Genomic DNA, 20626 nt, shown 5'->3' on the forward strand with positions numbered 1-20626 from the left:
GTTGTGTCTGTTGGTCGTTATTTCATTCTGGTATTTATTGAATGCTGTTGTCAGCAAAGACACTTTAAACATAGTGTAAAAGTCACCTGAGAATTAGAAATAATAAAACAGAAGTGTTCATATTATATAGAATTCATTTAATGAGCTGAAAAGCTGTAAGAAAAACTATATATTTGTATTTAACATTAAAATAGATATAGATATAGATATACTTGTATATTGTAGTCTCTTCTGCTCACCAAGTCTGCATGTTTGAGCAAAACATGCATTAAAATATTATTCTTTAAAATAATTTTTCTATTTTATTATGTCATGTGAAATTAAAGCTGAAATTTCAGCAGCCATTCATCTATGATGTTCAAGAAACGTTATTATCTGTTGAAAACAATTGTGTCTAAAAGATGTTATTTAGGGTCTTACAGAATTATTCAAAACAACTATTTTAAATAGAAATCTTTTGCAACATTATAAATAGTTTAATCGATTTAATACAATAAAAAATGTGGAATAAAAGTAGTATTTTTCTGACTAAAAAAAATAATTAAAAAAAATTAACTAATTTAAAGTGTATAAAATGGCATAGGCTCAATAAATAATTGCACAGTGGGTTTAGTTCACCCAAACATGAAAATTAGACGTTTTATTATGGATGAGCGTGCTTTATTTCACATCTTCCAAAGTGTATACAGCAAACCCCCGCTTATACCCATAGAAAGGCTTGGAGGGACATTTTTTTTTTTTTTTTTGGACTCGTCTGAAAGAAGAAAGTCTACATCTAGAAAGAAGTATCTATGCTTCAAACGTGAGTAAATTATTGTTCATTTTTGGGCAAACTAAACCTTCAGTGTGATACTGCATTGCAGTTCTCATATGAACCGTTGGAAGCACTCTTTCGCTTACATGAGATCCACTTTCTGCAGTGATGTTTGCTATACTCTTTTGCCTCCATGGACTTTATTGTGAACCTTTCCAATGGCACATACTGTTGAAGGCAACGTGAACGGCTAGAATATACCTTCAATAACATACACATGGGGATATTCGTTTTTACTGCCTTCTAGTGAAACTAAAGGGAATTGCGTTGTTATTTATTAACTGCAAATTTTGAAGGTACTGAAAGAGATCACTTCAACTAGAAATAAATGTCATAAATGATTTCTGTCTGTACACAGGTAAAGATATGCACTTACATATAGTCTTTAAAATCTTTTGCTTAGACATGTTGATCTAGGAGAGCTGCGCTGTGCAGATGAGAGAGATGCCAAGCAGGACATCATTCTAGCCTCCATGGGGACTGCCAAGGCTTTGGGCAAAGTCATCTCAGACCTCAGTGAGTATATGGGCACTTATAACAAATGCCGTGTAAATGGAAGCGGTACAGTTTAATGGAAAAACTTGCCTCAGAGGAATTTTAATGACTGCGCGCTTGACTTCTCAATCGCTCATGAGGCTGCATTTGTATACAGTAAAACTGTATTTTACAAAATTTGTAATATTGTGACAAATTAAGTGGTTTCGTATTTTAATGATAACGTGTAATTTTAGAACATAATTTTGTACAATTTTTATACAATTTATTATTGATCATAACTGAGCAGCAATGATTTCTGAATGATGACATGGGGTTAATGACTGATAGATATCTTTGATAAATATAATTTGAATAAATATCTTTAAAATAACATATTTGAAATTGTAATAATATTACACAATATACCGTGTATTCCCAGTAGTGTAAATGAGTAGATCACATCCAGTGAGTCATTTAGAAGTGACTGAAATTCATTTATGCTTCACACGCAGTCAAGCAACAGACATTACTGTCTTGTGATCATATTCGGCAAGAGCTGTTCACTTCCCGTTATAGCGATTATACATCTTCGGCTTCTGATTGTTTGCTCAAATATAATCTGACACTTGGTTTTCTTGTTGTTTCACGTCTCAGTGCCGGATGTGTCTGTCACGGACCCGCAAAAGCCTGTAATCATCCCTTCATCTCCCCTCTTGTAATCTCAGCTCTCTTTCCACAGCATCTCATTATGCGTAGAACTAGCTGTGATGAGTCAGTGTAGACAGTCTCTCGACCTGCTTCTTTTCTAGCGCACAGAACACAATACCTTCATTCTTCTGTTTTGTCCTAACAGCAAAAATATGGCTTTTCTTTGCCGTGATGCTCTTTTAGTTACCGGCTGACCTCTTTCTGAACTAAGATGAGTGTGATGAGGTTAAGAAGGTAAGGAAACCAGCTGTCGCTCCATGAAAGCAGTAGCAGATTGACCATCTGGAGCGCTGAGAGAATTCCCAATGGTCCGATCCACCTGTAGACTGTGCCTCCAATAAATAGAAAAATACATGTACTACATGTGCCTTCATATTCAAAGGCCATTGCACTTATTAATTAGATTAATTTTTTTCTGTTGTACAAAAATCACCCTGATGCATGTGAAAATGAGGCTGAGCTTGCAGAGTCACACAATGAAGTCCTCTGTTTGTGTTTGTCTGAGTCCTGCTTGTTCTATACAGCGTTTTGAAAGGCCTACTTTTTCTCAATACGTTAGTGATACTTTGTAGATTTCATAGACAGAAAACACAATTAGGAAACTATGAAATGTGAGACATTAGTGCACTTTGACCTTGAAAAAAAGAAAACACAATTAGACAGTTTTGTAAAAAAAGACAGTTTTTAATGTTTAAAAAAAGTGAGAAAATATGGCATTGTCTGTTTTTGTGGTACATAAAATAACTGAAAAAGCCAAAATGTCAGATGCAAAATATAATCTGTGGAAATAAAAAAAATAAATAAATAAAAGTTTTAAAATGGTTACTAAATTCCTTAGTCTTTCTTACGGGGTCAGAGGTGTCTACATATGAAAAAAAATACATATATGCAGGAAAAAATACATATATTTATGTAAATGTTTTGCTATTTTGTCTAAATGTCATTTTTATTAATGGCAATTTTCGGCCAAAAATATGATTTTTAAAAAGTTGAACACTGCTTTGACCAGCTAAAAACCCGCAACTCCTTTAACAGCCTTGTTCAAATTTATAGTCCTGGTATTTGATCTCGTTGATGTACAAACCCAATAAAACGTCTAAAAAGCAGTATTGTTACTGTTCAGATTATTCAAGATCAGTAGCGATTTGTATCACTGTGCTGTCGTTAAATTACATCCAGTGACGTAAAGGTACACCTTGACTACCGTAAATCCCAGAAATACACGCGCACATTCAAAAAGCTGAGCTTGACCATTACATAAAAAGACATGATCTAACTCAATCCCTAGCGTTAAATGTGTAACTTCACAACCTGGATTAAACTAAACACGTTGAATTACGCAAAAATAACCAAACCGTCGCGGTGCGCAAAAGTGATGCGCTTCTACTATCTGATTACGGTACGAAGAAGCCGCAGTTCTCCTTTCATGTTTATTTCTGCTCTGGAGCTTGGCCGTTCCGCTACGAAGACGCGTTTAATCCCCTCTAAGATAATAAACAACGTCTGGTAAGGTACTGTTAACAAATGGCATGCAGACACGCGTAACGCGTCCTCGTGCTACATCGCGGACTGTCGTAGGCATAATCAAAGGCTTGTGTTTGATCGGATTCATTCATTTGGTCCCACTTAATCGGACAAGTGTTCCTTCAGTTTATTAACTTCAGAGGATCTGCTTCGAAGGCGCACGGTTAAATCAGTGTTCATGCCGGACTTTGAGCATTTCAGATTTTCCTACTCCAGAATGAATCCTGTTTTGGGAGAGAACTCGTATCCGTTCCAGCAGAGCCAGGTGACGGGCTTCGCGGACTCCGCGTCTTCGGGCCACTGGACCGACCCAGCGGGCCTTTTTTTAAGCGAACAAACGAGTGGCATCGGGCAAGACGGGTTGGACCTAGGCGCTTTACCTCCTCCAGGAGCACCGTATCTACACCTGGGTAACTATCTCCACCGGGTGTCTCCACCTCCTGCCGCCGCGGCCCTGCGTAACGACCTGGGCTCCAACATCAGCGTCCTCAAAACTCTGAATTTGCGCTTCCGCTGCTTTTTAGCCAAAGTGCACGAGCTGGAGCGCAGGAATAAAGTACTGGAAAAGCAGCTGCAACAGGCTTTGGATGACAGCGCGGAGTGCGTAGAAAATAAAAAGCCTTTAACGCGGGACGTTGGAGTTCAAACCGGCTTCGTGGGATTGATTCCCGTCAGGACCGACTTGATTCCGCTTCAGAACGCGAACGACACCGCGTATCTGCCCGGGGCCTTGCTGTCACCGACCCTCAATAACAGCATCCTCCCTCACGGGTCCAATAACGGCACAACCATAGAAAACCTGCACCCAAACAATCTGACAGACTCCAATTCCAACCTCACCCCAACTTTCCCCATCAGCCCGATCGACCCTGCTCCAAAAACATTCAGCAATATCAACGGGAAGTATGTCAATGCCGGGGTCGGCTGTGGCAGCAACCCTCCGCCCAGATTTCACCCTGCCTCGGTGTGGTCGTATAACCAGAGGTTCAGCACCGGGCGTGAGGCGCGGGTCTCGTCGTGGGTGCCACCGGACGGAGTGGGTGTTCAGATCGACACCATCACTCCGGAGATCCGGGCCCTGTACAATGTGCTCGCCAAGGTAAAACGGGAGAGAGACGAATACAAACGGAGGTTAGTATGAGTCCAGTGTCATGTTCTTGTAAATGGAGAGCTTTAAAGTGTAACTTTTACGCACGTCTTTATGAAGCACTTTGCGCTTCTTTGCAACTTTCGTAATAGCTTTTCCATCTATCCATCTATCTATCCATCTATCTATCTATCCATCTATCTATCCATCTATCCATCCATCCATCTATCCATCTATCTATCTATCTATCTATCTATCCATCTATCTATCCATCTATCCATCCATCCATCTATCCATCTATCTATCTATCTATCTATCTATCTATCTATCTATCTATCCATCTATCGTTGTCTGTCTCTCTACCATCTATATATGGATGGTGGATGATTATTTCATTACGAAAACACAGCATTTTGTATTTATTCTTTTATTTATTTATTTTTATTAAGTATTTTATAGCACCTTTTATTAGGTGTCTTTAAAACATTTATTAGCTCAACTATTAGCTCACATATTGTATAAGTTTAGGGTTTATCCCGTTTTTTTCTTTGTTTTTTTTGTTTTTTTTCCTAAAACCTAAAAAAACTCATTACCATCAAGCCATTCATGTTATTACCATAACGAAATGTTATCATCCGTACATTATATTAAAGTGTGTTTGTAAAGACCAGTAAATCCTGACATTAACACTTTTGTTTTTGCTATTCAGTTTTAGCTTTATGAACAAAAATCTCAAAGAGGTGAGACTGCTGGTTATTAATAGTGTATCACTGAATGTTCTTGCAGTTGCTCTAAGGAGCCCTTTTTTTATTCAAGCTTGCGGCCCTCATAAAAATCTGGTACAGTATATGCACTTAATAAAAATACATAAAACATTTTGTGGAATTTATAAGATGAGTGCGTTTGCACTGAATACATGCATTTATTCTTTAGCAAGACAACTCACTTTTTAGGCACTATGAAGTAGCCTTCACTTATTACTGTTCTTATTAAATAATCAAAGTAAAAATATGCATATCAGTGTCAACATTTCAGGGCCTTTTTTTTCTGAACATATAATGTCAAGATTGTTAGATACTTTAATATAATACTTTTGTTATTTTCAGTGGCATTTTTGTCCTAGGCCCCTATATACTTAACATAACATATTATATATAGTAGTGCTTTAATTACATACAGTAGTCAAAGTTAGGCAGTTACTTTTAACAATGCTTTTTTCTCATTTTAAAAATCATAAGCTTTAATTAAAATACCTACCTAATTCTCTTACCTAATGTTACTTATTTTATATTTTTTAGGCTAATTATATTATTTATTATTATTGATATTATTATTATTATTATTATTATTATTATTAATAGGTATTCATCTAATGCATTGATGATACCACACATGAACAAGTATTATTACTATTAAATGATACTTTCTCCATGGTTTTATAAGAACACACGACTAATGAGGAAAAGTTGTTATGTTAATACCCGTATAACCCCTCCTCCCAACGAATCTCTCTCTTCATCTCTCCATCTATTTCATTCTAACTTCAGCCGCCTCCCCTCTGCGCCTCAGCATCTGCAATGCAGTACTGAACTGAGTGCTGCTACCGCCAGGATGCCAATAGAGAATAATTCAACGGTCTCTCTCTTACCTTCCCGTTCAGACTCCCCAGACTACCACCAGCTGCCAATGCCACTGAACCTCAGCCAAAATAGCACTTTTAAGCCAACAGTCGGGTTCATTTCTGAAAGAAAAGCCCTTGGTTGTATGTTTTCTCTGTTATATAGTTGTATATGCGATGCAGTGGCACCTGGTCTGTGGAATCGCTGATTCAGCTGTACGTGTTAGGAAGAAGGATATGTGGATGTTATCTGAGTGCTACACTAACATAAATCACCTGCTCTAACACCTGCAGTGACACTGCAGTAATGGCCTGAAATGGAAGGAGCGCGTATGTGAATAGTCCGGCACTTCCTGTCCCAGGCGACCCCTATGCGCGCAATCTAGTGACGCGTTACATAATGCTTTCTGCGCAAAAAAAAAAAGATGATTTACTACATGAGTAGAGTACTACCAGCCCAAAGTGTTAGATCATGTTACATGACAGACTTTATTTTTAGCTTAGATTCACTCACTCTTAGCTGGTGCTTGCATTTTTATGACGTGTGATTAGTGTTGAGTTTCATGTTTACTTTCGAAAAACTGTACAGGCTCGGAACAAAAAAAATCATATAATGAGTGATTCATTTAATTTTTTTATTATTGTTTTTTATTACAAAATTAATTAAATGTTTATGTATTTACAGGATTTTTTTGAAAGGTATATACGGCCGTACAGTTTAGATTTATTTATTTATCACAATTAATCACATCCAAAATGAACATTTTTGTTTACATAATATATATATGTGTGTACTATGTGTATTTAGTATGCATATATAAATACACAAACGTGTGTTTTATATTTGGAAATATTTACATTTATTTTAATGCATATATGTATTCATGTAATTTAAACTATTTAAAAATATATTTAATATATAAACTTATTTAGCATAACATATATAAGTTATATTTTTCTTACACTATACACTATATATATATATATATATATATATATATATATATATATATATATATATATATATATATATATATATAAATAAACAAAATAATATATTTATTTTTGTATTTGATCACATTATAATTGTAATTAAGCTATAGTACAATTCAGTACAATTCGTCTTGTGAATGATTGAAGCCTAATCAAAGAATTTTCCCTGAATAAAAGTATAGTTCACCAAAAATGAAAATGCTGTCATCATTCACTCACCCTCATCTGGTTCCAAACCTGTAGGAACTTCTTTGTTCTGGTGAACACAAAGGACCATATTTTGAAGAAAGTTTGTTCTGCTTTTTTGGGCCACCATTGACTTCCATAGTAATTCTTCCCTAATGGGCACCCAAAACAGCCTGGTTACAAACCTTTTTCAAAACATCTTCCTTTGTGTTCAGCATAAGAAAGACATTCATACAGGTTTGGACCTATTTGAGAATGAGTAAATGAGGACAGAATTTTCATTTTTGGGTATAAAAAAAAAAAAAAGTCAGATGGTTTGCCAATTCTGGTTTTATCAATTGTTCTAGATGGGAAGAGGAATACACAATGCGGGTGGATCTACAGGAAAAAGTTGCAGAGCTTGAAGAGGTAGAACCCAATCGATTTAACATTTAAATGAACTCAAATAAGAGAAATTAATTTAAGACCTTCTCCACTGTCTACACTGCATCTGATGTATAGGTGTGTGTGTGTATTTGTTTCAGGACCTGCAGGAGAGTGAGGTCTGTCAGGATGAACTTGCTCTGAGGGTTAAGCAGCTTAAAGCAGAGCTGGTTCTGTTTAAAGGCCTCATGAGCAATGTGAGTTAATGACAACATTCATGTGACCTGACCTGAAAAATACCTCATGTAGTCGATGTTGTTTGTTCCAGTCAAGTGTTGTCCCACAAACGTCTCAGCAGAGTAATTGATCCTCTGTTCTTTCTTTCTCTCTCATCTTCTTTACTGTAAGAATCACTCCGACTTGGACAGTAAAATTCAGGAGAAGGCCATGAAAGTGGACATGGACATCTGTCGCAGGATTGACATCACAGCTCGTCTGTGTGATGTAGCCCAACAGAGAAATTGCGAAGACATGATTCAGATCTTCCAGGTTTGTCTTTGTCTTTTAAAAATTATCCTCATGCAGCGTGATTTTTACTTGATATTCTAATGGTTTTTGACGTAAAAGAAAAATTGAGCCAAAGCCTTTGTTGCCGATGACTTGTTTTGCGGTCCTTATGTAATTTATTTCAGATTTAATATCTATTGTTTGGGTCAAAAATTAAATTAATCGGTCAGTAAAATCAGCGACAACATTCATAATGTTACAAATAAATCAGCATATTAGAATGATTTCCGACAGATCATATGTATTGCTACGTATTTTCTAGCAAGTAGCCACACCTCCGTCAACTTTGACCCGCCGTCCTCGAAAACCAGCATCACAAACAATGAGGGGCAATGAGAGTGATGAACCAGCAAGCATCTCTGAAAGTGAGGAGAGCGGGAATAAGGAGGTGGAGCTTTGCTCCTCATCAGCCAATCAGATCAATGAGGAGATGCAGAGGATGCTCAACCAATTGTAAGCGGTGTCAATGAATGTCTGAAAATTCAGAGAATGCTGTGGAATAATGAGTGCTGTTAATCAGTTTTACTCATACATAATAAATGACATCTCAATTAGCAAGATGATACATGCACAGTGACTGAATAAATAGTACTTCTAATGAAAAGAAATGGTTTAATGAAATGATAGTGTTGATGCGTTCTGGTTCTGAAGATCACGCACTTAATTGGATTTGAATGCGGACTGTTCCTAATCATTGTTTTTTCTCACGCCACAGACGTGAGTGTGAGTTTGAGGACGACTGTGACAGTCTTGCGTGGGAAGAGACTGAGGAAACTCTGTTACTCTGGGAAGATTTTCCAGGATACACTTTCGGTGTTGAGAACCAAGGAGAAGTATGTTTGTCTTTTCTTGATTTCAGCTCCAGTTAAACCTTAAGCAGTCAACATGCATTTATAGTGATATACATACAGTTATTTACACAAAAAGTATACATTTTTTTATTAATATATAGTGTTTTAGTAAAAAGCATTACTTTATCTTCTGGTGTCACTGCTACTTTTGTTATGATTTATCTATTTTTTCTAAATTTGATTTGCTTTATTTTTATACTAGTATTTGTTAAATCTTTCGAGCCAACACAGACAAAAACTGCAGCTGTCACACAAGCGTACTATGAAGCGCTCAAGCTACATCTATTACAGTTTGGCGTTTTTTTCATCGTTTTTTGCTATAAAAGGCAAACGAAGGACAAAAAAAACACTGATTTACCATTTTAACCAAATGGATATATTTCATTTGAATGTCTCTCACTCTCTGCACAATATTTCCATTATGTAGAGAAAGAGCTACAAGACATCTCAACTTAACAGATTCTTTTTTTTTTTCTCTCACACAGCAGGAGGAGTCCATAGAGAAAGTGATAAAAGACACAGAGTCTCTTTTCAAATCCCGTGAAAAGGAATATCAAGACACCATTGACCAAATTGAGGTAAAGAGTTTTTGCTTGTGCCCAAACATCTGCATGTTGGGTTTTTTTTTCTTTACTCTAACAGACACATAATAGCTTTTTATCAAGCAAGGCCAACAACACTGAGAGATTTGTTGACAGTATTGTGTGATCTTTTAAAGGATGGAAAAGATATCTTTTCTAAGAGAGACACAGCTGTAAAATGTGACTTTTTGTTACTTTAAGTTTGTGTTGTGATTGTATGTAGTTGGAGCTGGCAACTGCTAAGTCGGATATGAACAGGCATTTGCATGAATATATGGAGATGTGCAGCATGAAAAGAGGCCTGGATGTTCAGATGGAGACCTGCAGAAGATTAATCACTCAAAGTGGAGACAGGTACACACACACACACAGGCCTTCGAAGAGAGACTAATCAAGTCATGTAGTCAGGTCAAAAGTGCTCATAATAAGGACTTAAAAAGGATGTTATGACTTGAACATAGTGCTCAATTAATAGACTGTTCTCCCAGGAATTTTTTTTTTTTTTTTCAGAACCTATCAATATGAATTAAACATAAAAAAGGGGGATGTCATTAAGGAACTGTTTTTTTCAGAAATTAAATAAATAATAAAAGCATGCTTCATTTGAAGGGTTTTGAATAGATGAATATTCTCTTTAAAATTAGTTTGACTCGTTTTTTTTTTTTGAATGAAGTGCATTATGATATGCATACACACACACACACACAGATGTGCATGCATGTGTATCATATGTATCACTTATAGAATGCTATACAAACAAAAAACCTTGTTTATCTATATGTATGTATATTACGTTAGCTGCAGTTGAAAGTGTCACTCAATCAGTGGCAGTCTTGGATAACAAAAGTGAAAAACAATTTAAAAGTGCATTCTTAATGTCAGTATTAACCCGTTCTCCATTTTGTTTCTTTCTGTGGAGAGTGAAGTCAGGTTTATTTCTGAATGGAGCACACCCTCTGTCGTCACTCATTACATCTCCCTTCGTTCACAGAAAATCCCCTCTTCCCGTTGCTGTGGAGGAGGGAGAGAATGCAGAGAAGGAGAGGAAAAAAGCAACTGCGGCAAATTCTGACAGCGCTGAACCGTATTATGACTTGCAGTCGAACTCTGCTGTCCCGGACCAAACATGGAAAAAGGCTTAGGAGCATTTATTCCCCCCCAGCACCACAGAAATAACTGCAATTATAAACGTATGGCGGTTATCATTTCATAACAGAGACTGCGATGCTGCAGCAAGAATCCACAGTGTATGGGTTATAGTTACCTTCTGAAAGGCAAGTAACTGTGTGTGGTTTCACTAGTGCCCTCTATTGGAACACACCATTAATAGTCCAAACAGCATGTAGCATTATATTAATTCTGGCCAAAACTATGAGGCCGGATGTGATATCACTCTTTCTTGATTACATAAATTTTATTTATTTTTATGCAGGGTCATTCCTGATATGTAGTACCTTTCGAATTTATAATTTAAGGAAGATCAATGAGGACTTTAAGAAATATGTTAATCTTGTTAAAAAGGCACTTCATTATAATATGAAAGAAACTAGCATTTGTTAGATGATTGGAAAACAAAACTTTTTGTTTGCAACATTTTGAATAGAGAAAGAAAAAAAATTAAGGAAATGCCTGAAACGTTTCTAAATCGTATCGTCAAACTTTTATTAAAGTTATATATGAAAAATATAGACATTTTACTCAAATAAAATAATTTAACATTTGAATTCATAGGTATGTTCTATATATAGTATAGCAAACACAAAGCACTTTTTACAAGTTGATTTTTTTTTTTTTCTTCTTAATATTTTTGCCCCAATTAACCACAGAGTTTTTTAAACTTGGATACTTGAATAATAAGAGCTATTAAGTTATTAATTTTTGAACAAGCACTCAGCAGTTTATGCATCAGCTCCCAGTGATGCCAATGATATGATAAGTGATATTTAAATAGGTCTGCAGTCAACGTTTTGCAGCTCTAAGTGTAGATAATTTTGGGACCAGTATTTAGTGCTCAACACAAGTGCACACTAAAGTGAAACGTGTGGGCGTCTGCTTTCATTTTCTTATTTATTCTGTCTTTTTTTTTTTGTGCTGCGGGTGAAGGCCAGATGACTAATCACTGGCCCTGTTATTTGTGTTTCTTGGTTAAAGATAAATCTTTAATGTTGTGTCATTATGCACTGTATCCTGCCTTTGATCGCTTAGCCTCAGTCAAGGTCTTTAGCCATTTAGTTGCATTAACATTAGTCAAATACAGATACTCAACTGAGTTTCAATAGATTCGCTCTTTAAGGGCCAGGTTACAAAAACAGTTTACAAAGGTCTGTGCATCTGATTAAAAACAAAAAAAAAAACAACACAAAAATGGCAAATGACGTCAATGTAAATAAAAAGCCAAAACAGTTAGGCCAGAAAAGTCAATATGAGAGTCATTATGCACTTATGCATAAGTGATGACTGAACATGTTAAGTGCTGCTTAGGGCGATGTATTCCACATTATTCCTCAACTTCTCCTAAGCTATTTATCTATTTTAATTTGTTAAATTATTTATTTGAATATAAAAGGGATCTCGATATTTATTTCACACTTTTAGCCAAAGGACTTCAAAACCTCGGCTGGTTTCAATTTAAATTAAAGGACTAAACAACTGAATTTACTTAAAAATGTAATCTCAGCAAATCACTTATTATTATTCATAAATCTTTTCTCTGTCTTTTGTCTTGTGTTTTGTTTTTGTATTTATCAAGTTATCAGCGCTTGATAATTACTGGCTCAACTAGCATATTTCGTATTATCAAGGTGCCCGGGAGATTTTTTTTGGAGGTTTACTGTATTTATACTTGAAGGCACTTGCTGAGGCGTTTAAATCGGCTTCGCAGACTTCATAATAAAGCTAATAGTGTGCGTCTGCTTAACTCTCATTAGCAGCAACATGCAATAGGTGTAGATATTTTCTTGTGGATGTAAACCATGGAAACAATAAAGCTTCTTCTGTGATTATTCAGTCATAGCCTACAGTAAATTACCATGCCAACTCATGCAGCTGTGTAGCTATGGTTAACATGAATGTAAGCAGGTCTGTTTGAACTGCAGTGTACAGAACAAAGCGATACCCATGCCATTTATTACAATCTAAGGTCACGGGCTCAGGTCCTAAGTCTTAGTTTGTAATATGATGTTAAATGGTGTGGGTAATATAAAAAGGAACTGTAATTTTAATGAATGTTTAAAATGAATGTTTATCAGCGAGTTAGAAGTGGAATGTGAATTAGTGGGGTTTTATTCCTCAAAACGCAGGAACAAACTTGTCGATCAGAATTTTGTGCCAGAACTCTCTGATGCAATTTTTAGAAAAGGGCTTCTAAACTCTGACGTTGGTTTAGGAATGTTTTGTGCAATAGACCGCTATTTATTACAAATGCGAGATTGTTCTGATTCTAGATATCTAGATCAGTGAAACTTGAAAAGATGGTCTCAAACCAGACAATAAAAAAAAAACCTGTGTACGGATATTAGGATGGACAAGCTGAAAATAAATTATTTTAGTGAAAACGCTGCTCGTTCTCTGATTTTATTTGCATGAAGTATGTTTTAATATGATAATTATAAACCATTGTGTTAGAGGGAGAATGTTTTTCAGATTTGTAGTTTACATAAATTGCGTTTCATGTTTCAAGCCTATAATAATTTTGCATGCATTATTCTTAAAGGACAAATATTCAATGTGTTGATTTTGGATAAAAGGCATAATACTGTAAAAAATTTGCTCAAAAAAACATATTAACATTATTAACAGTAAATATTAAGCAGTTGTGGAATATTGTGGTTAGTATTAACGGTGAGATTGCCTGTTATTTTAATGTTAAATGTGATAAGTTAACTTCTTAAAAATAGTTTTGAATGCTTTCTTCGGTCTATTAGGTTACAGAATCTTAAATGCAGAAATTAAACATTCACCTAAACTCTCATATAAAAAAAAAATGTTTAATTTGACGACAGAATGTTTCATCCACTAAAAAACAGCACTTCCTTGATTGTTCCAGAACCTGTTTCCAACTCATTAAATTTGTTGATTGACTGAGTCACAGTTTGCCATTAGCGGTCAGCTCTTCGGCCGTGGTTCGGGCACAGCGCCGAATATTTCTCTCATTGATTGCTGCTGTGAGCTCAGCAGTCATTACAGTGATGCTGTTACCACAGCGACCGAATTGTCTGTAGCACTTTGCTGAGCTTTTGTTATCGGCTGCGCTGCTTCCGTTTGCTGCTTATGCAGCCAAAAAAACGACACCAATGCTAACCTATATTTCGGCCTAAAGAGCTTTTGCCATTCGGTTTGGACAGTTCGGACGTGTTGCATTTAAGATAGGGATTTCAGGTCACAGCTCAGAAGGATTTGCATCCCACTTGCATTAAACGCATCCATCAACCGATCCGTCATATGGCACGTTCCACTGAAAGTTGTTTGACCGGTGTGGAGGTTATGCTGTGTGCGAGCAGAAAGCTCCGATGCATCACTTCTGAGACGATGGTGACCTGTTCTAAAGCATACACCCGTTTTTTGTGCCTCTCCTCCTTTCCTACAGTTAAAATCCCAGGCCTGTGAGGGGGGTTGGAAGTGTAGATACATTATGCTCAACCACCGCAGTGCTGTCCCGTTAACGTTACCGCGAGGGGCGGAGGGGGTGTGTGTGTGTGTGTGTGTGTGTGTGAGAGAGAGTGAGTGAGAGAGAGAGAGAGAGTCACCGAAAGTGTTCGTGATCTCTCTCTCTCTCTCTCTCTCTCTCTCTCTCTCTCTCTCTCCATCTCTCACCCCCTCCCCTTCTCTCTCACTCAGGCATACATACACTTTCATGCAGAGACGGGAGGACTATTATTTTTTTCGTCCAGGTCGTTTTAATCCGTTCTAGAGAAGCGTTTATCATGCTAGTGTCTCTTAGTTTACTGTTATTTCCAGCAGCCTAACAAAAGTTGAAGCGTGTCATTTTTATTAAGGCGTCACTTGACTGCGTATTTTTTTTCCCCCCAATACGTGCTCTCGGGAGGATATATAGTCGCGTTCGCTTTTAAAAACTGAAGGAAGCTCTTCGTACGGAAGACTGGATTTGTGTTTCGAGGCTTTAGTCGCCTGAGGCTCTTTCGGTAATGCAGCACTTTTTGTGATGACGCGGTCTAGACATCGCTTCAGCTTCCATCATCAGGGGGATATTATATACCGCAATGATGTATTGTTTATTGCGAGAAATACTTAGGGGATTTTCTTCCTTGTGTATGTTTTTATCGTCATTATAAGAAGTTTGGCTTTTGACTACTAATCCTCTCTCTCTCTCTCTCTCTCTCTCTCTCTCTCTCTCTCTCTCTCTCTCTCTCTCTCTCATCTATCCCTCTCTCTGCATCCTTGGTGACGACGTTCTGGTTTTTAAGCACCTGCCAGCAAAATGTGAGTACAAAATTTCCTCTATTTCAAACAAATAGCTAGTGCGTTTATAAACACAGGCGCTTGTTCATTCAGTGTATATTGAGTTTTTTGTTTTTAAACCACTTTTAATGCCTGGGATGTATCGATATGCCAGTTGGGTTATCAAAACGCAATGTACTGTGCTCTCTGTATTATATTTAGCAAATGTCTAAGGTTGTTTGCAAAGGAGTTTTTTTTTGTAACAGCGCCGCAAAATCTCTCAGGTTTTAACAGCTGATACATCAAAAATAAGACTTTAGTGCCCTGCTCCATCTGTCGGAGCTGAGAGGAAACTGCATCGAGAATCGTATCAGATCGTGGTCCTACATACACAAAACTTACCTGCGCTTAATTCGACGCCCTTCAGTCATTTTCGCCACGCATGCAGTTAATGTTCGTCTCGCGCAAACCGGATTGACTTTTGGTCCCCGTATGACTTCACAGCATTAATTATCTGAAATGCCATTTTGACAAAACACACACAGTTTTTTATTGTTGAGTATTGTCTATTGCTTATCGCAACAAAGTTATCAAACAGTTGCTATGGTTACCTCTCGAGGCGAACGCGATTTCAGTTAGCATAACAATGACGTGTATTTAACGTCAGACTAACTTTACTAGCATGTTTGAAAAAACTCAAGTAGGCTAAATCTATAAGACCCTTTCGTTTTTTTATTTCATTATAGAACACCTCACACTTTTTAATTTGCACACTGTAAAAGTAATTTAATGTGATGTAAGTTAAGCGTATATAATTTGGAAAAATAAAAAAATGAAGCTTTTATGGCAAATTGTATATACAGCGTCTTATCGAAATTAGCTTTAATTGCATCATGGCCCGAATTCTAATGTATTTCTTTATGAATTATTGTGCTTTGATCCTTGGAACCGAATGTAAAATTATTATCATGTAATATTTGTTTAGAGGGACAGAACATTTCCGCGCGTCTGGTTAAGCCTATGCAGAGTCAGTGGTGCAGAGGAAACCTTAAAGGACGGGAAAATGTGCCTTTCCAACCACTGTCTCTTATTCCCTCAGGTCTGCCCCAGATGCCAATGCAAGCCCTGGAGCCCCAGGAGCCCCAGAGGGTGAGGGAGGCCCACCCGCCCCACCTCCCAACCTCACCAGCAACCGTCGTCTCCAACAGACACAGGCCCAAGTGGATGAGGTAAAACCTTACCAGTATGAACTCAAATACAATACTGGAAGACGAGCTGGACTAGGTGAATCTTGACTTAAAAAAAGTTCTTTATGGATTGAATTTATACAAGACGCATATTGGACATTTCAGTACAGGCCCATGGTTCACATTTCTTTTTGGCTTTTAATGTATTGGATGTGAAATATATTAGTAAAAAGGTTCTTTATAGCAGTGAAGAAATCAGGCAGACTAAAATTTATCCAAGCTACATAAAGCTAGAAACTTTCTTGGAAGCATAAAATTTTAATGCCATCGAATCTTAAGGTACTAGTCAGTATCTCCTACGATATTCATCCTAATATAGCTTTCAATGTTAAGTGTCTACGAAGACGTTCCGTAATTTCACAATTGTCTTGAATCTCACCGATTCAATGCGGGGATGCCACGTCGCTGATTAGACGCTAAGCTGCGGTGTCTTTCTGTGTGTTCAGGTGGTTGATATCATGCGCGTGAACGTGGACAAGGTTCTGGAAAGAGATCAGAAGCTGTCAGAACTGGACGACCGGGCAGACGCGCTGCAGGCCGGAGCATCGCAGTTTGAGAGCAGCGCTGCTAAACTGAAAAACAAGTACTGGTGGAAGAACGTTAAGGTGCGATTTGACCGCAGAAGTCCTAGTATATTTCAATTCTGCGAATTACATAGACACATATTTACGTTCACTGCTAAAATGAAATTGCTGAATACAAATACACATCTCACCTAATTTAAGAAATGTATTTGCATGTGAACTGTGACCTTACATAAGAATAGTTTATGAAGCATTTAAACAGAAATTTGTTGAGATTCAAGATTACATTATAGTATAAATAGTTGTTACATTTATAAATGAATGCAACTAATCCATTTTTCACAGAAATATATATGAAGTATCATAACTGATTACAAAGCATCATCGAATCGAACATGACAGAAGGTTCTCTAATAGAACTTAAACAGTAACGATGGCTCATGGGCCAAAGCTGACTCAACACTAAAGCAGGAGCAATTCTCATTTGGATATAACCTGAATGCAGTCCGGCCCATAAGTCACAGCGCTGGCGAGCGTTTGAGATATATTAGGCAAGTTGCAGCTGTGACGCAAGCTTAGGTACTGCAGCAGCAGAGTGAGTCCAGCTACTCCTGAGACGTGCGGACGATCACAACCATCAGTTACCGTCTCGTTTCAGCTTTTGCTTTCGAACTGCTTGCTCATCTGTTAACAGAAGGAACATTTTAAAGCCCGACATGCATATAAATACATATAAGTTCATTTGAATACTTTTAAATAATAAATGAGGAATTGATATGTAATTAAAAAAAATTTTTCTTAAGAAAATGTCTTGCGTTGATAAAAAAAAAAGAGGCGCTTGGGATGTGTTTGTGAAGGTCTTGTACTGCATTGGTCCGTCTGGCCTCACTTTACATATTACATTTTTATCTCTCCGTCTGAATCTGTCAATCCATCCCCTCGGTGTAGATTTATAAGCTCCCCCTCATTCTCCTCCCCTCCAGACAGCATAAATTTATTGCTCCCTCACCAACCCCCCACCGCCCGCCCCAGATGGCCGAACAGCTGCCCGTCCAATCGCATCTCTGAGCGGGAGTGGGGGGAGAGGGCTTCTAGTCCCAATCTGGATTACAGCATTTCTGGATTAAAACCCAGATGTGATTTGTGATGTAACCCGCTCTAATCGTTCCTTTTTCACTCTCTCTCTTTTTCTCCTCCTGCCTTATACCCTTTTCCACGTCTCTTTCTTATTCAGCGTAGGTTCCATTTATTGAAACGTCCCACTTTTAATCTCTCTCATTCTGTCCTGGCTTTCCAAACTAGATCGTTTTATTATTCTCTTTCTTTACTTGTACTGCTGGCTAACTCCACTCTGTATTTTTTTAGCGGAGCGCATACTTGTTATTGGCGCTTAAAGCAGCCATATTCACGTGGCTCGATTTTTTTGATAAGTGAATCATATGTGCTTCCATGTGCTTAAAATGAGATCAAAGAATTAGCAGCGGTTGTAGTTGTTCGTGCAATCTTATTCCTCAAACAGAATTGATTCACTAGCTTTATATTTATGGATTTGTTTTCTTTTTCTCTCACAGATGATGATCATGATGGGAATTATTGGGGTCATCTTGATGGGCATCGTTTTCAGTGAGTACAAACTAATTTCATTTTACAAACTCTATTTGGTGTTGGTTGATTTACTTGTAAATCAGATATTAAAATCTGAATATTTTTAGTATTTAGTTTTACTCTACCATAGGATGTTTTGCCACCTTGACACAGTGAAGTTTAGGAAGTTTAACGTAATGATATAGATACATTGAATATAAGACCCAATTAAATGCACATGCACTAATTAATTTCAATGATTTATTTCTCTTTTCTTGTCTTTTATGACAGTGTACTTCTATTACTGAGCCTCTCGTGGGATGCACAAGGACAGGAGACTCTGGCTTTGTGTGAACTCCACCCCTCCTTCTCTCCCCACCAATGCCTTTCATTGAATCCACAGTGTGTGTGTGCGTGTGTGCAGTCATTGACGCAGTGCCTCTCCCTCCCTTTGTCTGTCACTGCATTTCTTTGTACCTCTCTTGAGTGCTTTGCAACAGTGCCCGAGCTTACTCAAAAACTCCTTCGGTTAGGAATATCTACTTATGGTATTAGATTGGAGAACGTGTTGGCCCTTTTCAGGCCAAAAAATAATAATTCAAAAAAAAAAAAAAAAAAGGGTGATGCAATAATGTAGATTTGTAGCGCTGGTCCAAATGAACCCATGAAAAACTAAAGAGGGAAAATGAAACGCAAAGTTCCATTAAGTTTAGGATCAAGTCATGCATTTATGCATAGAAGCCAAAGTGTACTAGTTTACCCAGAAACAACAGCCGTGGTCCTATCATTAAAGTATTAACAAAGTGCAACTGCAATGAGAAATTACAGGAATATTTTTTATAATTGTTTCGAACCCTCCATATATAGACTCCTAGAAGCAGCATTTTTTCACTTCTTAATATGGACCTTTAAAGACCTGAATGATTTTAGAGCGGTGAAGACTACTATGCGAATTAAATGTCTATTGATTTAGGATGTTAATTCCTTCTGTGTCATAATGTAAAAAATGGACTCCGCAATTGTTGTCTTTCAAGTTTTAAAATGTCTAAAACGCATAAGAGGAAGATGTTTTGAGTCGTCTTAAGGGGAATATCTGATCACGAATCGTTACTTTTGCTGTTTGATGTTATGTCTTTGACACTAATGTCAGTCAAAAGATCGACTGAGTCTGGATAAAAAAAAAACATTAATGGTAAGACGTGGTGTAAAATGAAGATATAACATTACAGCAGTGACCACAGTATACAATATTTTAAAGTAGATTTTTTTATATTTCTATATTGAAGATCATCGTGACAAGTGTGGTCACAAATGCAATTTATTTTGATTTACTTATTGCTAAATTAAATGTGACCATTAAAAAATTGCTTTAATCAACGTTGAAATTTAGATCCTTATCACTTTAACCCCTTTGCACCTCTTGACTTTACTGGCAACGCGATGTCTTTGGGTTGAATGAACTACTGCTGATATGCAAACTGAAAGAGGAATGATGCAATGTTTAATGTATTTGTAAATATTCGGGATTCAGTGTGGGAGCAGATAATCAGCACTGGAGACGACAATGTTCAGGGATGTACCTCTGCATGTGTTTGTGTAAAACATACATGGGCACTTTAACCACCTTCATTATAGTGACTAGGTTTAACTGGATATTTTTGGGGTATTAAGGACATATTGTCCAGCACCTAAAATGACGAAAACTCGCTCTTGCTGATGTGGAATTTAACGCAAGATCATCATGTGTGAATAATATACCCTACATTAAGCATTAACCCAAACTGCAAACCTAATGCAGGGCAGTGAATGTTATTCCCTTAAAAAAAAAACTAAAATCCTTACTACATTGTGTGTTTTATGCAACCTATTCATTTGTAAATATGCGCTGCAGAGATGCATAAAATAACAGTTCCTGTCCCTGAGCATTTGGAGCCAAGCTGCTAACTCGTGGTTCATTTTAAAGCATGTCTGCTTGCCCACCATGTGCTGATTCTAATAAAGTGCTGATGCCGTTACTCGCTCCTCCTGTGTTTTTTTTTCCCTCCCGTGAGCTGAAACAAGCAAAATGAACTCTGAAAATCGAGTAGGAAGTCACACGCAACTCT

General features: G+C 37.2%; 2 protein-coding genes across 2 annotated transcripts; both read left to right on the plus strand.

Moving 5' to 3' along the window:
- Positions 1-2725: 2725 nt before the first annotated feature.
- Positions 2726-13323, plus strand: iffo1a (intermediate filament family orphan 1a). Its single transcript, XM_043218009.1, has 9 exons — positions 2726-4654; positions 7755-7815; positions 7932-8027; positions 8179-8319; positions 8600-8790; positions 9053-9170; positions 9674-9766; positions 9993-10123; positions 10761-13323. The coding sequence occupies exons 1-9, from the start codon at positions 3702-3704 to the stop codon at positions 10909-10911; spliced, it is 1935 nt and encodes a 644-aa protein (XP_043073944.1). The 5' UTR covers positions 2726-3701; the 3' UTR covers positions 10912-13323.
- A 1268-nt stretch (positions 13324-14591) lies between these two features.
- On the plus strand, positions 14592-20536 carry vamp1a (vesicle associated membrane protein 1a). The gene is made up of 6 exons (XM_043218011.1): positions 14592-14910; positions 15193-15208; positions 16266-16395; positions 16860-17018; positions 18509-18560; positions 18813-20536. Coding segments are annotated over exons 2-6 (360 nt in total). The 5' UTR covers positions 14592-14910; positions 15193-15206; the 3' UTR covers positions 18830-20536.
- Positions 20537-20626: the final 90 nt, after the last annotated feature.

The sequence above is a fragment of the Puntigrus tetrazona genome, chromosome 19, assembly GCF_018831695.1.
Source record: "Puntigrus tetrazona isolate hp1 chromosome 19, ASM1883169v1, whole genome shotgun sequence".
Taxonomy (NCBI): Eukaryota; Metazoa; Chordata; class Actinopteri; order Cypriniformes; family Cyprinidae; genus Puntigrus; species Puntigrus tetrazona.